We start from the raw sequence: 17,778 nt of genomic DNA, 5'->3' as shown, positions 1-17,778 counted from the left end.
TATAGCCAATAATGTCTTAAAAGCATTCTGGAAACAGCCAACAACTCACCAAAACATGATATAGCCAATAATGTCTTAAAAGCATTCTGGAAACAGGCAACAACTCACCAAAACATGATATAGGGATGATATAGCCAATAATGTCTTAAAAGCATTACTGTAAACAGCCGACAACTCACCAAAACATGATATAGCCAATAATGTCTTAAAAGCATTCTGGAAACAGGCAACAACTCAACAAAACATGATATAGGGATGATATAGCCAATAATGTCTTAAAAGCATTACTGTAAACAGCCGACAACTCACCAAAACATGATATAGCCAATAATGTCTTAAAAGCATTCTGGAAACAGCCAACAACTCACCAAAACATGATATAGGGATGATATAGCCAATAATGTCTTAAAAGCATTACTGTAAACAGCCGACAACTCACCAAAACATGATATAGCCAATAATGTCTTAAAAGCATTCTGGAAACAGGCAACAACTCAACAAAACATGATATAGGGATGATATAGCCAATAATGTCTTAAAAGCATTACTGTAAACAGCCGACAACTCACCAAAACATGATATAGCCAATAATGTCTTAAAAGCATTCTGGAAACAGGCAACAACTCACCAAAACATGATATAGGGATGATATAGCCAATAATGTCTTAAAAGCATTACTGTAAACAGCCGACAACTCACCAAAACATGATATAGCCAATAATGTCTTAAAAGTATTCTGGAAAGAGCCAACAACTCACCAAAACATGATATAGCCAATAATGTCTTAAAAGCATTGCTGTAAACAGCCAACAACTCACCAAAACATGATATAGGGATGATATAGCCAATAATGTCTTAAAAGCATTCTGAAAACAGGCAACAACTCACCAAAACATGATATAGGGATGATATAGCCAATAATGTCTTAAAAGCATTACTGTAAACAGCCGACAACTCACCAAAACATGATATAGCCAATAATGTCTTAAAAGCATTACTGTAAACAGCCGACAACTCACCAAAACATGATATAGCCAATAATGTCTTAAAAGCATTCTGGAAACAGCCAACAACTCACCAAAACATGATATAGGGATGATATAGCCAATAATGTCTTAAAAGCATTACTGTAAACAGCCGACAACTCACCAAAACATGATATAGCCAATAATGTCTTAAAAGTATTCTGGAAACAGCCAACAACTCACCAAAACATGATATAGCCAATAATGTCTTAAAAGCATTGCTGTAAACAGCCAACAACTCACCAAAACATGATATAGGGATGATATAGCCAATAATGTCTTAAAAGCATTCTGAAAACAGCCAACAACTCACTAAAACATGATATAGCCAATAATGTCTTAAAAGCATTGCTGTAAAGAGCCAACAACTCACCAAAACATGATATAGGGATGATATAGCCAATAATGTCTTAAAAGCATTCTGGAAACAGCCAACAACTCACCAAAACATGATATAGCCAATAATGTCTTAAAAGCATTGCTGGTAACAGCCAACAACTCACCAAAACATGATATAGGGATGATATAGCCAATAATATCTTAAAAGCATTCTGGAAACAGGCAACAACTCACCAAAACATGATATAGGGATGATATAGCCAATAATGTCTTAAAAGCATTCTGGAAACAGCCAACAACTCACCAAAACATGATATAGCCAATAATGTCTTAAAAGCATTCTGGAAACAGCCAACAACTCACCAAAACATGATATAGCCAATAATGTCTTAAAAGCATTCTGGAAACAGGCAACAACTCACCAAAACATGATATAGGGATGATATAGCCAATAATGTCTTAAAAGCATTACTGTAAACAGCCGACAACTCACCAAAACATGATATAGCCAATAATGTCTTAAAAGCATTCTGGAAACAGGCAACAACTCAACAAAACATGATATAGGGATGATATAGCCAATAATGTCTTAAAAGCATTACTGTAAACAGCCGACAACTCACCAAAACATGATATAGCCAATAATGTCTTAAAAGCATTCTGGAAACAGCCAACAACTCACCAAAACATGATATAGGGATGATATAGCCAATAATGTCTTAAAAGCATTACTGTAAACAGCCGACAACTCACCAAAACATGATATAGCCAATAATGTCTTAAAAGCATTCTGGAAACAGGCAACAACTCAACAAAACATGATATAGGGATGATATAGCCAATAATGTCTTAAAAGCATTACTGTAAACAGCCGACAACTCACCAAAACATGATATAGCCAATAATGTCTTAAAAGCATTCTGGAAACAGGCAACAACTCACCAAAACATGATATAGGGATGATATAGCCAATAATGTCTTAAAAGCATTACTGTAAACAGCCGACAACTCACCAAAACATGATATAGCCAATAATGTCTTAAAAGCATTCTGGAAACAGCCAACAACTCACCAAAACATGATATAGCCAATAATGTCTTAAAAGCATTGCTGTAAACAGCCAACAACTCACCAAAACATGATATAGGGATGATATAGCCAATAATGTCTTAAAAGCATTCTGAAAACAGCCAACAACTCACTAAAACATGATATAGCCAATAATGTCTTAAAAGCATTGCTGTAAAGAGCCAACAACTCACCAAAACATGATATAGGGATGATATAGCCAATAATGTCTTAAAAGCATTCTGGAAACAGCCAACAACTCACCAAAACATGATATAGCCAATAATGTCTTAAAAGCATTCTGGAAACAGCCAACAACTCACCAAAACATGATATAGCCAATAATGTCTTAAAAGCATTGCTGGTAACAGCCAACAACTCACCAAAACATGATATAGGGATGATATAGCCAATAATGTCTTAAAAGCATTCTGGAAACAGCCAACAACTGACCAAAACATGATATAGGGATGATATAGCCAATAATGTCTTAAAAGCATTACTGTAAACAGCCAACAACTCACCAAAACATGATATAGGGATGATATAGCCAATAATGTCTTAAAAGCATTCTGGAAACAGCCAACAACTGACCAAAACATGATATAGGGATGATATAGCCAATAATGTCTTAAAAGCATTACTGTAAACAGCCAACAACTCACCAAAACATGATATAGGGATGATATAGCCAATAATGTCTTAAAAGCATTACTGTAAACAGCCAACAACTCACCAAAACATGATATAGGGATGATATAGCCAATAATGTCTTAAAAGCATTCTGGAAACAGCCAACAACTGACCAAAACATGATATAGGGATGATATAGCCAATAATGTCTTAAAAGCATTACTGTAAACAGCCAACAACTCACCAAAACATGATATAGGGATGATATAGCCAATAATGTCTTAAAAGCATTACTGTAAACAGCCAACAACTCACCAAAACATGATATAGGGATGATATAGCCAATAATGTCTTAAAAGCATTCTGGAAACAGGCAACAACTCACCAAAACATGATATAGGGATGATATAGCCAATAATGTCTTAAAAGCATTACTGTAAACAGCCGACAACTCACCAAAACATGATATAGCCAATAATGTCTTAAAAGTATTCTGGAAAGAGCCAACAACTCACCAAAACATGATATAGCCAATAATGTCTTAAAAGCATTGCTGTAAACAGCCAACAACTCACCAAAACATGATATAGGGATGATATAGCCAATAATGTCTTAAAAGCATTCTGAAAACAGGCAACAACTCACCAAAACATGATATAGGGATGATATAGCCAATAATGTCTTAAAAGCATTACTGTAAACAGCCGACAACTCACCAAAACATGATATAGCCAATAATGTCTTAAAAGCATTACTGTAAACAGCCGACAACTCACCAAAACATGATATAGCCAATAATGTCTTAAAAGCATTCTGGAAACAGCCAACAACTCACCAAAACATGATATAGGGATGATATAGCCAATAATGTCTTAAAAGCATTACTGTAAACAGCCGACAACTCACCAAAACATGATATAGCCAATAATGTCTTAAAAGTATTCTGGAAACAGCCAACAACTCACCAAAACATGATATAGCCAATAATGTCTTAAAAGCATTGCTGTAAACAGCCAACAACTCACCAAAACATGATATAGGGATGATATAGCCAATAATGTCTTAAAAGCATTCTGAAAACAGCCAACAACTCACTAAAACATGATATAGCCAATAATGTCTTAAAAGCATTGCTGTAAAGAGCCAACAACTCACCAAAACATGATATAGGGATGATATAGCCAATAATGTCTTAAAAGCATTCTGGAAACAGCCAACAACTCACCAAAACATGATATAGCCAATAATGTCTTAAAAGCATTGCTGGTAACAGCCAACAACTCACCAAACCATGATATAGGGATGATATAGCCAATAATGTCTTAAAAGCATTCTGGAAACAGCCAACAACTCACTAAAACATGATATAGCCAATAATGTCTTAAAAGCATTGCTGGTAACAGCCAACAACTCACCAAAACATGATATAGGGATGATATATCCAATAATGTCTTAAAAGCATTGCTGTAAACAGCCAACAACTCACCAAAACATGATATAGCCAATAATGTCTTAAAAGCATTGCTGGTAACAGCCAACAACTCACCAAAACATGATATAGCCAATAATGTCTTAAAAGCATTGCTGGTAACAGCCAACAACTCACCAAAACATGATATAGCCAATAATGTCTTAAAAGCATTGCTGGTAACAGCCAACAACTCACCAAAACATGATATAGCCAATAATGTCTTAAAAGCATTGCTGGTAACAGCCAACAACTCACCAAAACATGATATAGCCAATAATGTCTTAAAAGTATTCTGGAAACAGCCAACAACTCACCAAAACATGATATAGCCAATAATGTCTTAAAAGCATTGCTGTAAACAGCCAACAACTCACCAAAACATGATATAGGGATGATATAGCCAATAATGTCTTAAAAGCATTCTGAAAACAGCCAACAACTCACTAAAACATGATATAGCCAATAATGTCTTAAAAGCATTGCTGTAAAGAGCCAACAACTCACCAAAACATGATATAGGGATGATATAGCCAATAATGTCTTAAAAGCATTCTGGAAACAGCCAACAACTCACCAAAACCTGATATAGGGATGATATAGCCAATAATGTCTTAAATGCATTGCTGGTAACAGCCAACAACTCACCAAAACATGATATAGGGATGATATAACCAATAATGTCTTAAATGCATTCTGGAAACAGCCAACAACTCACCAAAACATGATATAGGGATGATATAGCCAATAATGTCTTAAAAGCATTACTGTAAACAGCCGACAACTCACCAAAACATGATATAGCCAATAACGTCTTAAAAGCATTCTGGAAACAGCCAACAACTCACCAAAACCTCATATAGGGATGATATAGCCAATACAGTCTTAAAAGCATTGCTGTAAACAGCCAACAACTCACCAAAACATGATATAGGGATGATATGGCCAATAATGTCTTAAAAGCATTCTGGAAACAGCCGACAACTCAACAAAACATGATATAGGGATCGTTCTGGATAGACAACTTCTTATGAGCAACGTCATTGTTCATCGGACCTCTTTATGAGTAGCTTCATTACTCATGTCATGGAATTTTCCTCACGACGCGATGAATATGACTGTTAGCTGATAAGACGACCCAGTTTTGTAGCAGCTCGAGGGATTGCATTCGAACGTGTAAACATTTTCTGATTTAATGTTTGAAAAACAAAACAAATATACATTGCAAACATGCTCTCATTTAAGTGTAACGGGTAGGACTTGGCGAGTCGGTTAGGATGACTTAAATGGTAGAGCTCCCAACGATAGTTATGGAAGTCCCGAGTTCGAGCTTAGGTCCGGTTGTGAACGTTTTCCTGCTAAGTTTGTTATCATTGATATGACTACACGTGTGCATCACCAAATGGCAAGTGATGGTGCAGTTAGGTGGAAGTTTAAACCTTGAGACACAGGTACGTATCCCAAACAAGAAGGAAGACATTGTAATGGGTACACCTAAAATTGTCGTCTCGAATGACTCAAATGGCAGAGCACCCGTCTTGAGTTAGGGAGATCCCAGTTTCAATCTCCGGTCCGGCCATGCAATTTTCCATTTATTTAAGCAGGTATGTTCACGATTTCCTAATTTCAAACATATTCGCAGTTATCAATGTTTCGGATCTGCTCCGATCCACATTTAAATTTACAATAAAGAATTTCATAGAAAGCTATTTTCAAGGATATATGTCCTTGCAAATTCAAAGGAAAATGCTACTATAAGAACGTTGACGTGGCTGTTGTTCTATTTCAGTACACACAAACTGAATTCAGTCGGCTTTATATGCGTGCATGTTGAAGGATTAACAACTCGCTAAGCCGTTAAAGAAAGTGTATTAACTAAATATGAAAAGATGTGCAGTGGTTTTGTCTTCAGAGGAAGATTTACATCTTGTGATTTAATTTTTAATAAATGCTTTTTATTAATATATAAAACTTTAACATCGTTTTTGTATTGTAACAGTTAGGTTACGCTGGTTTACAAGAGTTATACGAAGAATACAAAACAACGGAAGAACCATTTCTTCGTTCATTTGAAGCATACAATACCTATTCCACGAAGTCCAAAACCAATATATGTGCACAAGCGAAAACAAAATATATCATTTTATAATGGACTTTATATTGTTTTGTATAATTGAATTTAATTAGTAGGAACCACGTAAATAAGTTCTATTTTTATTTAAAATTATTGGTTTTTGTGGAGGTCATCTAGTTTAAGATGCAAACACTTTTTGTAAAAAAAACAAATTTCTTAGAGTAAAATGATTGGTTTTTGTCAGGGCCACAATAGGTGTACATGATCTTCAACAAGTACGTAATTTCGCCGAGGTTCTGGAACATGGTCATATGACCCTCTTTCTGCGTTTTAGAATTCGATATAACCTTTGTTTTGGAGAGATATTCTCAGTAGCAACTGGGCGTTTTCTTACACTGGAAGTTGTTGTGCTATTTGGAGCTAATTAAAATTACTTAAATTCAAAATGATTAACTCTTTTTTCCTGGAAAATACGTGTGCTCATGTGCGATTCTTAAACAAAGACAGTTCTTATAAAATATTGATTCAGATTTCCAAAACCGGAGTGATAATTCTTGTTTCTACAAGGAATTGTAGACTTCAAAACTACAGGTTACAGAATACGTCATTGTCTTCCATCTTGGAAACTTCGTCGGGATTCGAACTTGAAATCAGTAGAACATTTTCTTATTAGGACTACTAAAATTGTATTCGTGGATTATTCTTGGATGATTTTCAGATTTGTGTCTTTAAATCTAAAGTTTACATTTTGTCATTTTTACAGCATTTTTCCAGGAGAAATAATTATTATATTTTTTTAAAGCTTGTTATTTTCACTCTTTCTTGTAATAGTGTTTATTTGAGCCTAAAGACGTAACCATATGTGGTATAATATCTTGATGCAATTCAGGAAAATAGCATCCTTTTTGCACCGAATGTTTGATACAATCTGACGATTTGCAAGATTTTCGCACAGACGAGGAAACTAATACTACTTAGAATACGTGGTCGATCCAAACCAAAACGTAAAATAAGAAAATACTGTTTCTGTGTAATCTGGTATTTAATAAAGAATCCCAACAAGCCTGCCAACAAATCAGTTTGCCATATCTTTAGTAAGACTCGTTTTGAGCATTATAATTATTTGAATACACATTAACTATACTCTAGTACGATGAAAATCATACAAAGCCACACGATAGGTCTAGACGAACGCGGCTGGCTTCAAGGATTCTATGAAGAAGATGGGCTTTTAAAAGTTCACACATAAATATCAGATGATATATTCCTGAGTTAACGTGCATTTAAAAACTAAAGTACCAGTGGTTCTTCTTCTCTTCTTGAATCTGATGACAAAAATAGATAAATCAAGCTGTCCCTATTAGTTCCCCTTATTATTTGTGACATCCTCCATAAATGTTTCATCATCAAATCTGATCATATGCACATGTTTCAGAATTATTCGAGAAACTTACATCTGTCTGTTTCAAATCAAAGAAGATTTTGCAAACCTTTGAGGCTTATATTTGTCACGACTTTCGATTTCACACTATGTTTGGGTTATAAGAGTCCTGCTGTCCGATCTGGGTACATTTTATTTAAAACAAATAAACAAAAATAAAATTAAAACACCTAATAACCTGAACAGAAAGTCATGAATATTTGCAGACAGATTCAATTGCGAAATAAGGTGAAAATGGCTCTAAAATAAAACGTTTATTGTCTTATTTTTCCATTAAAAGTAATCTTTGATGTGGGAGGTCGTGGGTTTAAACCTCGGCCAAGTTTTGCCAAAGACTTATCAAAATCCATCTAACTACTACTAGGCGTTCAGAATTAATAGGTCAGTGTTAGGACTGGTCGGTCAGGTGTCAGGATAATGTAACTAGATGGGACATGATGTCTGAGGCATGATGCGCCAATGCATGACATCGCTATAAACTCCCACACCGTCGATATCTTAGCGATATGAGTGAACAATCATTAAAGCTATGTTAAAGATCCAATTCACACACACACACACACACACACACACACACACACACACACACAAACACACACATTCATTTTGAGCACAAGGAGTCTGAGACATTGAATTATTGTTTTTAATTTATATAAGCTCCCCTTCTTTTCCTCGCCTCTTTATCTCTTGATTTACACATATTTAATATTATCCTTTGCATTCGTGTTCTTCCTTTATACTTGTAAGATGGAGCTTTTATTATTTGTTTGCGTTAATTCACCGTGTTCCTGATCCACGTATAAGTATATAAAAGTACTAATATCTCTTTCGACTTTTCATGTATCTAATTCTGTATCTGGGTTAAAGCTGCTGCCAAGTTCTAAGAGGTTACATCCCGATCTAATATACTTTAATTACCACATAAATACGCTTTTACGCTAGAATGCGACCAAGCACTTCATAAATGTACATAATGAATAATTTACGACTCGCTTGCTCCCATTAGAAAGCAGATGTGGTCCGATATAGAACTCTTTTTGATGGCGGTGATGCATGATGTATATTTCACAATATAGGATGGTTTCATCACATACCTATGCGTTCAGTCCTTGTGACTTGACGGAAGCATTAGCTTTATTATTAACAGGAGATATATAGTTTAACATAGTTCTTGTGCTAAATATATCAGTAATATTAGGTCAGGCTGAAAAGAAATTTCACGTCCACTTTTAATGTACACCACATGCACTAAAATGTCTGATTTGCATGTACATCAATGGTTGTCAATCAAGAAAATCTCACATTTCACTCAGATATGTGCAACAGGTATATATATATAATGTTCCACTAAACTAGACAAATACTTCATATTATCGAGCTTTCCTTCTTTAAGTTTCAAATTCTGTAGACAGTATATGATTTTAGTTTTCGTATAAACCTCCCAGTTCTGTCGTCTAACAGGATTCATTCGACTTCCAGCTTTTTTTATACCTGTTACAGAGAATATGGTTAGCACGAGAGTTATATGATCTGTAACTTTTGTATCTTCCAATCTGAAGACGCAGTTATTTTTTCTAATGAAAACGCGGTCAGTTTATTACTGTTTGAATCCAACCGTGTATGGCCTGCTTCTTATGCTCAGACAATTATACAAATATGATTACAACTGTCGAAAGGCTCGAGAGCCTTTCAATGTATCAAGAATTATTTGTACTTCTGATGAAGATTCTTCGTCCAACTATTGGACGTACTTCTCCAAAAATGCATATTCAGAGTAGTTTTAATTTTCCTGCGACATTCAACTATGAACTAAAAACCTGGATGATATTTACTGCATTTTTTAGAGTCTTCAAATTGATTTTAGATATGACTTTGAACATATTTCCAGATCTCTAAGGTCTCGAGAATATTAATTTTGACTCTCCAGTGACCTAGAGCTGAGAAAATGGGGCACGAATAGCAGATGTGGCGCACTTGTAAGTTACTCTTTTCTGCTTGTAAAATTTCGCAAGGTTTCCACGATAATCTAATGATAGATATATAACACCGATGTTAGATTTCATCGATGGTATTGAAATAATGTCTCACCTGTCCATGGCATTCAAAATGGAACTAGAAATAAAAGAATCTATTAATATATAGATGTATACACTTATACTTCTCTTTCCCTCTTTTTTGTATATATATATATATATATATATATATATATATATATATATATATATATGTATGATCTTTGCTACAGACATGACCTTTGAAATTGATATTCACCTTTCATTTCTAAATCAACTTGGATTAAATTTCATCCTTATTTCTGATACAAATCAACAGATATGGCAGATACTAGAAAGTGTGTGTGTGTTTGTGTGTGTGTGTGATTTGGATTTTAAACGTAGCTTTAACACCTTTTCAGTCATATCGATACGATGTCTGCAATGTGGCAGTTTATAGTGATGTCTAGCACTGGGGCATCATGCCGCAGATATGTAGCCAACTAGGCCAACGGAGCGGTCACTAGAACGTGTAATTGACATATCATAGGTAAATTAATATCTAGTGTATATTACCTTCACAAAAAGTTAACAAGGTCCAACAAATTTTAAAATTAGATGGTGCCCCAGTGGACTACCAGGAAAAGAACACGATAGCCCAATTTTAAATCTGCTAGTACAAGAAAGTCATAAAGGCACCTAACTATGAATATAAGATGTTCAAGAGTATATATTTATATCTTTATATCTCGATAAGAATTTTCATTTCTAGGCAGGTATTTGCTTTTTAGTAAAAAAGTCAAATGCGATGAAATATAGACCTTTTCATTTTACCATACACTAGTGCATAATGGCTCATATAATTCAGTGTATGGTATCACCGACTAGCACTGATTCAATTGGACCCTGTATTTCGTGTATATAATAGTTTGGAAGCTATTAACGCAACCTATGGACACGCGATTTTTGCTTTAGTAATACAGCAATAATACCTCCCTGAAGACATACTCAAATGTATTTTGAAGAAAAGAAGGAAACCTGCATGGAATCGAAAGATCCGTTGCATAATTCAATCAAAGTAAAAGCCATGATCTTCATTATCTTATTATCGTATCTTATTTAATCCGATATATTTGGTTGATAATTAAGTTCTTCGACCTCATAAGAACATGAACAATAGTATCGACCACCACAATTTTCAAACAGAAACCGCACTGGAACTCTTTCTAATGAAAGAAAATATCAATCGGTGATCATGGATATGTAAATATCAATTACGCACATGACTCTCACATCGATATACACAGACCTACGCATTCTCTCTCATATTTATATGTGTATATTCATTTGGAGAAACATAATGTACATACTTACAGAGAAACCAAGTGAATCGCCAAATGTCATCGTACCCAAGCAGATATTTGACACTTTCAAACCAGAGCGTCCCACAAACTTATATCCTTCAGCCATGGGTTTAGTAGAGTTTATTGATCACGCGTTTTCTTGTAGCTGTATGATCATCCTGGGTTTGAGTTTTTGTAGGAATATGCGTTATACTTGCTGAATAAGACACGTTTGCACCTCATTGACCTTTCCGGTAACAAGCCACGTAAACACACACTCTCTCTCTCTGTCTGTGTCTGTCTCTCTCTCTCTCTCATTTGAGTTTTCCGAGAGTTCGGTTCTCTAAGCTGATTTGTGACAAGCATTATTTATATATGCACACATTCATATAAAGTCTAATCCAAGATCATCCAAGACATGACCCACTTCGGTCAATAGTACAGAAGTAGTATGAGCAGTCATGCGTAAGATGTATCCGCTGTATAAGACCACTTACTACAAGAGGTAGTTTTACATTTTTCAACGGCTGGCTGAAGCATTTATCAGCATTCGATGCGAATTTGCAATTGGGTCGTTTAATTTTGGGGCTTTATATTCAATTTAACGGACACCAGAAAGCACCGTGTAAGGATAACAAGGTTGGTAATAGTTTTTCTTTCACTAAATGATGCTCATTTTCCCAGATGTTATCCATGGTATGGAAATTGTATTGGCGCATTAAAATGTAAATTTACAATAGAACCAAATGGAGTAAAGAACTCATTAACACGTTAATTGTACATTTCGGTATCATGCAGAAGAATGCTATGATTTTAAAGAAATTACACCATATTGCAGAAGATCATATCCACTACCTTAAATGCTTAATCGGACATCTATAACTTATAAAACAATCACTGAACAAGTCCACATAATAAATCAGAGAACTAACAATAGATTAGTACCCCTTAAATTATATCTATCTATCTATCTATCTATCTATCTATCTATCTATCTATATATATATATATATATATATATATATATATATATATATATATATATATATATATATATATATATATATATATATATATATATATAAGAAACTCGGTGAATAAAATATAAGAGTGTAAAATCTGTCAGGGAATCTATGCGAGCGGAGTAAATGAAACCCTTGTAACCATGGTAACAGAGTTAAGATTTACATTCTTCATACATTTAGCAATGAACACGTCCTTTACAAGGCATGAAGATGATGCACCTTTAAAACATGTATTCGCCTCAGAATTGAAATGAAAAAACACTGTTCATCATAAAAAATATGCGGACTCCTTTGCATCATTCTTTGTTCTAAAATGTTTGTTCAATTCTTATCGCAAAGTTCTGGAAATAATCAATGTCTTTGGATATGTTGTTATGTATATTTGATTTAATTATATCTGATTTAATAATTTCTAAGTTCTAAAATCCTTTTTATGTTTATAATTTCATTATATGCCAAAATAATGTTTGCTAGGAACTCATACTTTTTATAGAAAATAGTTTGACCTTGACAGTTCATTTTAATAAACACCAATGTTGACCTAGATCCTGACCTTCATTCAAAATTAGTATCAGCCATGTAAATAAGTTCTATGTTTAATTTTAAGTGATTCTTTCTTGCAGAGGTCATGATGGGAGTGCGTGGTTTAAGATGTAAACATTTTTAAAATTTTATTCCTTAGAATAAAATGATTGGTTTTCGTCAGGGTCATGTTAAGTGTGCGTGATATAAACACGATCAAGTGACCCCCCGCCCTTTCGATTTAGCAACTTGGAGATTTTCGACACTACGGTTTAGAATACGATATAACCTTTGTTTTGGAAAAATAGTCTCGGTTGCGCTCTTACACTAGAAAATTACTGTTGTGCCGTTTCGAGTTATTTCAAATTATTTGCATTCAAAAGGACTAATAATTTTTTTCCGGAAAATACGTGACCCCATATGAAATTCTTGAACAAAGACAGCTCTTATAACAATTTATTTGGATTTTCAAAACCGGAGTGATATTTCTTGTTTCTACAAGGAATTGATGACTTCAACACACCACCAGCATACGTCATCGTTTTCCATCTTGGAAACTTCGTCGGGATTCGAACTTGAAATCAGTAGAACTTTTGTTAATAGGACTACTAAAATTTTATTCGTGGAATATTCTTAGATGATTTTCGGATTTGAATCTTTAAATCGTAAATTTACATTTTGTCATTTTTACAGCATTTTTCCAGGAGAAATAATTATTATATTTTTTTAAAGCTTGTTGTTTTCACTCTTTCATGTGATAGTGTTTATTTGAGCCTAAACACGTAACAATATGTGGTATAATATATTGGTGCAATCCATGAAAATAGCATCCTTTTTTTTACCGAATGTTTGATACGATCTGACGATTTGCAAGATTTTCGCACCGACAAGAAAACTAATACTACCTAGAATACGTGGTCGATCCAAACCAAAACGTAAAATAAGAAAATATTGTTTCTGTGTAATTTGGTATTTAATAAAGAATGCCGACAAGCCTGTCAACCAAAAAGTTTGTCATAACTTTAGTAATACTCGTTTTGAACATTATAATTATTTGCATAGACATGAAGTATACCCTAGTAAGATGAAAATCATACAAAGCCACATGATATGTCTGAACGAACGCGGCCGGCTTCAAGGACTTTTATGAAGAAGATGGGCTTTTAAAAGTTCACACATACATATCATATGTGTTCGACATATATTAGCGTGAGGAGTCTACGCATGCTAGACATATTCAATCACTTACAGTCAATTCCAGTAGACTAATGCAATGCCGGAAATAGGTTATGTCTAAAACTAAGTTATACGGTTCTTAAAAAAATGCTTGATACTAGATTGGCTTCTTTCTAAGGATACATTTCTCAGTTAACATGCATTTAAAAATTAAAGTCCCAGTGGTTTTTCTTCTCTTTTTGAATAACATGACCAAAAGAAAATCAAGCAATCCGTATTAGTTCCCCTTATTCTTTGTGACATCCTCCATAAATGTTTCATCATCGAATCTGATCATATGGCTATGTTTAAGAATTATTCGAGGAACTTACATCCGTCTGTCTCAAATCAATAAAAATCCTACTAACTACTACTAGGCGTTCAGAATTAAGAGGTTTGTGTTAGGACTGGTCGGCCAGGTGTCAGGATAATGTAACTGAGGCATGATGCGCCAATGCATGACATCGCTATAAACTGCCACACCGTAGATATCTTAGCGATATGAGTGAACAATTTTAAAAGCTATGTTAAAAATCCAATTCACACACACACACACACACACACACACACACACACCACACACACACACACACACACATTCATTTTGAGCACAAGCAGGCCGAGACATTGCATTATTGCTTTTAATTTTTATAAGCTCCCCTTCTTTTCCACGCCTTTTTATCCCTCGATTTGCACGTATTTAATATTATCCGTTGTACCCGTGTTTTTCCTTTATACTTGTAAAATCGAGCTTTTATTATTTATTTGCACTAATTAACCGTGTTCCTCATCCACGTATAAGTATATAAAAGTACTAATATCTCTTTCGGCTTTTCATGTATCTAATTCTGTATCTGGGTTAAAGCTGCTGCCAAGTTCTGAGAGCTTACATCCCGATCGTATGTACTTTAAATACCACCTAAATAAGCTTGTACACTAGAGTGCGATCAAGCACTTCATAAATGTACATACTGAATAATTTACGGTTTCTTGCTCCCATTAGAAAGCAGATGTGGTCCGATAGAGAACTCTTTTTGATGGCGGTTGTGCATGACGTATATTTCGACATAGAGGATGGTTTCATCATATACTGATGCGCTCAGTCCTTGTGACTTAACAGAAGCATTAGCTTTATTGTTAACAGCAGATGTACAGTTTAACATAGTTCTTGTGCTAAATATATAAGCAATATTAGGTCAGGCAGAAAAGAAATTTCGTGTCCACTTTTCATATATACCACATGCGCTAAAATTTCTGATCTGCATGTACATCAATGGTTGTCAATTAAGAAAATCTCACATTTCACTCAGATATGTTCAACAGGTCTGTTATATATATATATATATATATATATATATATATATATATATATATATATATATATATAATATTCCACTATATCGACATACGAATTAGACAAATAAATACTTTATACTATCGAGCTTTTTTTCTTTAAATTTCAAATTCTGTAGAAAGTATATGATGTTAGTGTTCTTATAAACCTCCCAGTTCTGTCATCGTAACAGGATTCATTCGATTTCCTTCTTCCATTTCTGAGACCTGTTACAGAGAATATAGTTAGTAATAGAATGATATGATCTATAACTTTTGTATCTTCCAATCTGAAGACGCAATTATTTTTCATAATGAAAAAGCAGTCAATTTTAATTCGACTATTACTGTTTGAATCCAACCGTGTATGGCCTGCTTGTTTTGCTCAGACAATTTTACAAATATGATTACAATTGTCGAAAGGCTCGAGAGCTTTTCAATCAATCAAGAATTTTTTGAAACTTCGGATGACGATTTTTCGTCCAACTATTACACGTAACTGTCCAAAAGATATATTTGATCGCGACCCTAAAACTCCATTGATTTCGTTTATTTTGTATCTTTTAAATATCTTCTCGGACCTGCAAGTATAACTTCTTAGGTATGGTTCTGACCTCGAACCTAAGGGCAAAAATCCAGCTAGCGAATACTCTTCTGTTGAATGGTGATATTCCTATAGAAACCAACAACATTTCAATTAATATCTGTGTAAATGTTTGGGGTGCATAGGCAGAGTAGTTTTAATTTTCCTAGGACATTCAACTATGAACTAAAAACCTGGACGATATTTATTGCATATTTTAGGGTCTTCAAATTGATTATAGATATGACCTTGAACATATTTCCAGGAGATCTCTAAGGTCTCGAGAATATTAATTTTGACTCTCCAGTGACCTAAAGCTGAGAAAATGGGGCACGAATAGCAGATGTGGCGCACTTGTTAGTTACTCTTTTCTGCTTGTAAAATTTCGCAAGGTTTCCACGACAATTTAATGATAGGTATATCATACCGATGTTAGATTTCATCGATGGTATTGAAATAATGTCTCACCTGTCCATGGCATTCAAAATGGAACTAGAAATAAAAGAATCTATTAATATATAGACGTATACACTTATACTTTATATATATATATATATATATATATATATATATATATATATATATATATATATATATATATATGACCTTTGCTACAGACATGACCTTTGAAATTGATATTCACCTTTCATTTCTAAATCAACTTGGATTAAATTTCATCCTTATTTCTGATACAAATCAACAGATATGGCAGATACTAGAAAGTGTGTGTGTGTTTGTGTGTGTGTGTGATTTGGATTTTAAACGTAGCTTTAACACCTTTTCAGTCATATCGATACGATGTCTGCAATGTGGCAGTTTATAGTGATGTCTAGCACTGGGGCATCATGCCGCAGATATGTAGCCAACTAGGCCAACGGAGCGGTCACTAGAACGTGTAATTGACATATCATAGGTAAATTAATATCTAGTGTATATTACCTTCACAAAAAGTTAACAAGGTCCAACAAATTTTAAAATTAGATGGTGCCCCAGTGGACTACCAGGAAAAGAACACGATAGCCCAATTTTAAATCTGCTGGTACAAGAAAGTCATAAAGGCACCTAACTATGAATATAAGATGTTCAAGAGTATATATTTATATCTTTATATCTCGATAAGAATTTTCATCTCTAGGCAGGTATTTGCTTTTTAGTAAGAAAACCAAATGCGATGAAATATAGACCTTTTCATTTTACCATACACTAGTGCATAATGGCTCATATAATTCAGTGTATGGTATCACCGACTAGCACTGATTCAATTGGACCCTGTATTTCGTGTATATAATAGTTTGGAAGATATTAACGCAACCTATGGACACGCGATTTTTCCTTTAGTAATACAGCAATAATATCTCCCTGAAGACATACTCAAATGTATTTTGAAGAAAAGAAGAAAACCTGCATGGAATCGAAAGATCCGTTGCATAATTCAATCAAAGTTCTCTGTAGAAGTCATGTAAAAGCCATGATCTTCATTATCTTATTATCGTATCTTATTTAATCCGATATATTTGGTTGATAATTAAGTTCTTCGCCCTCATAAGAACATGAACAATAGTATCGACCACCACAATTTTCAAACAGAAACCGCACTGGAACTCTTTCTAATGAAAGAAAATATCAATCGGTGATCATGGATATGTAAATATCAATTACGCACATGACTCTCACATCGATATACACAGACCCACGCATTCTCTCTCATATTTATACATG

The 17,778-nt window shown here is 34.2% G+C and overlaps 1 protein-coding gene across 1 annotated transcript in view; it reads right to left on the bottom strand.

The window, feature by feature from the left end:
• Positions 1 to 11,665, bottom strand: part of LOC149792005 (uncharacterized) — a 28,194-nt gene extending 16,529 nt beyond the window's left edge. Inside the window, exon 1 of the mRNA XM_089970501.1 lies at positions 11,414 to 11,665. Coding sequence (XP_089826627.1) covers positions 11,414 to 11,509 — 96 coding nt within the window. The 5' untranslated portion in view covers positions 11,510 to 11,665. The remainder of the gene's footprint in view (positions 1 to 11,413) is intronic.
• Between the last annotated feature and the right edge of the window lie 6,113 nt (positions 11,666 to 17,778).

This window comes from Sinohyriopsis cumingii, chromosome 9 (genome assembly GCF_028554795.1).
Source record: "Sinohyriopsis cumingii isolate HCF-2022 chromosome 9, ASM2855479v2, whole genome shotgun sequence".
Classification (NCBI taxonomy): Eukaryota; Metazoa; Mollusca; class Bivalvia; order Unionida; family Unionidae; genus Sinohyriopsis; species Sinohyriopsis cumingii.
Note: the sequence above shows the minus strand (reverse complement) of the source record. Positions and strands in the feature narration are given on the sequence as shown.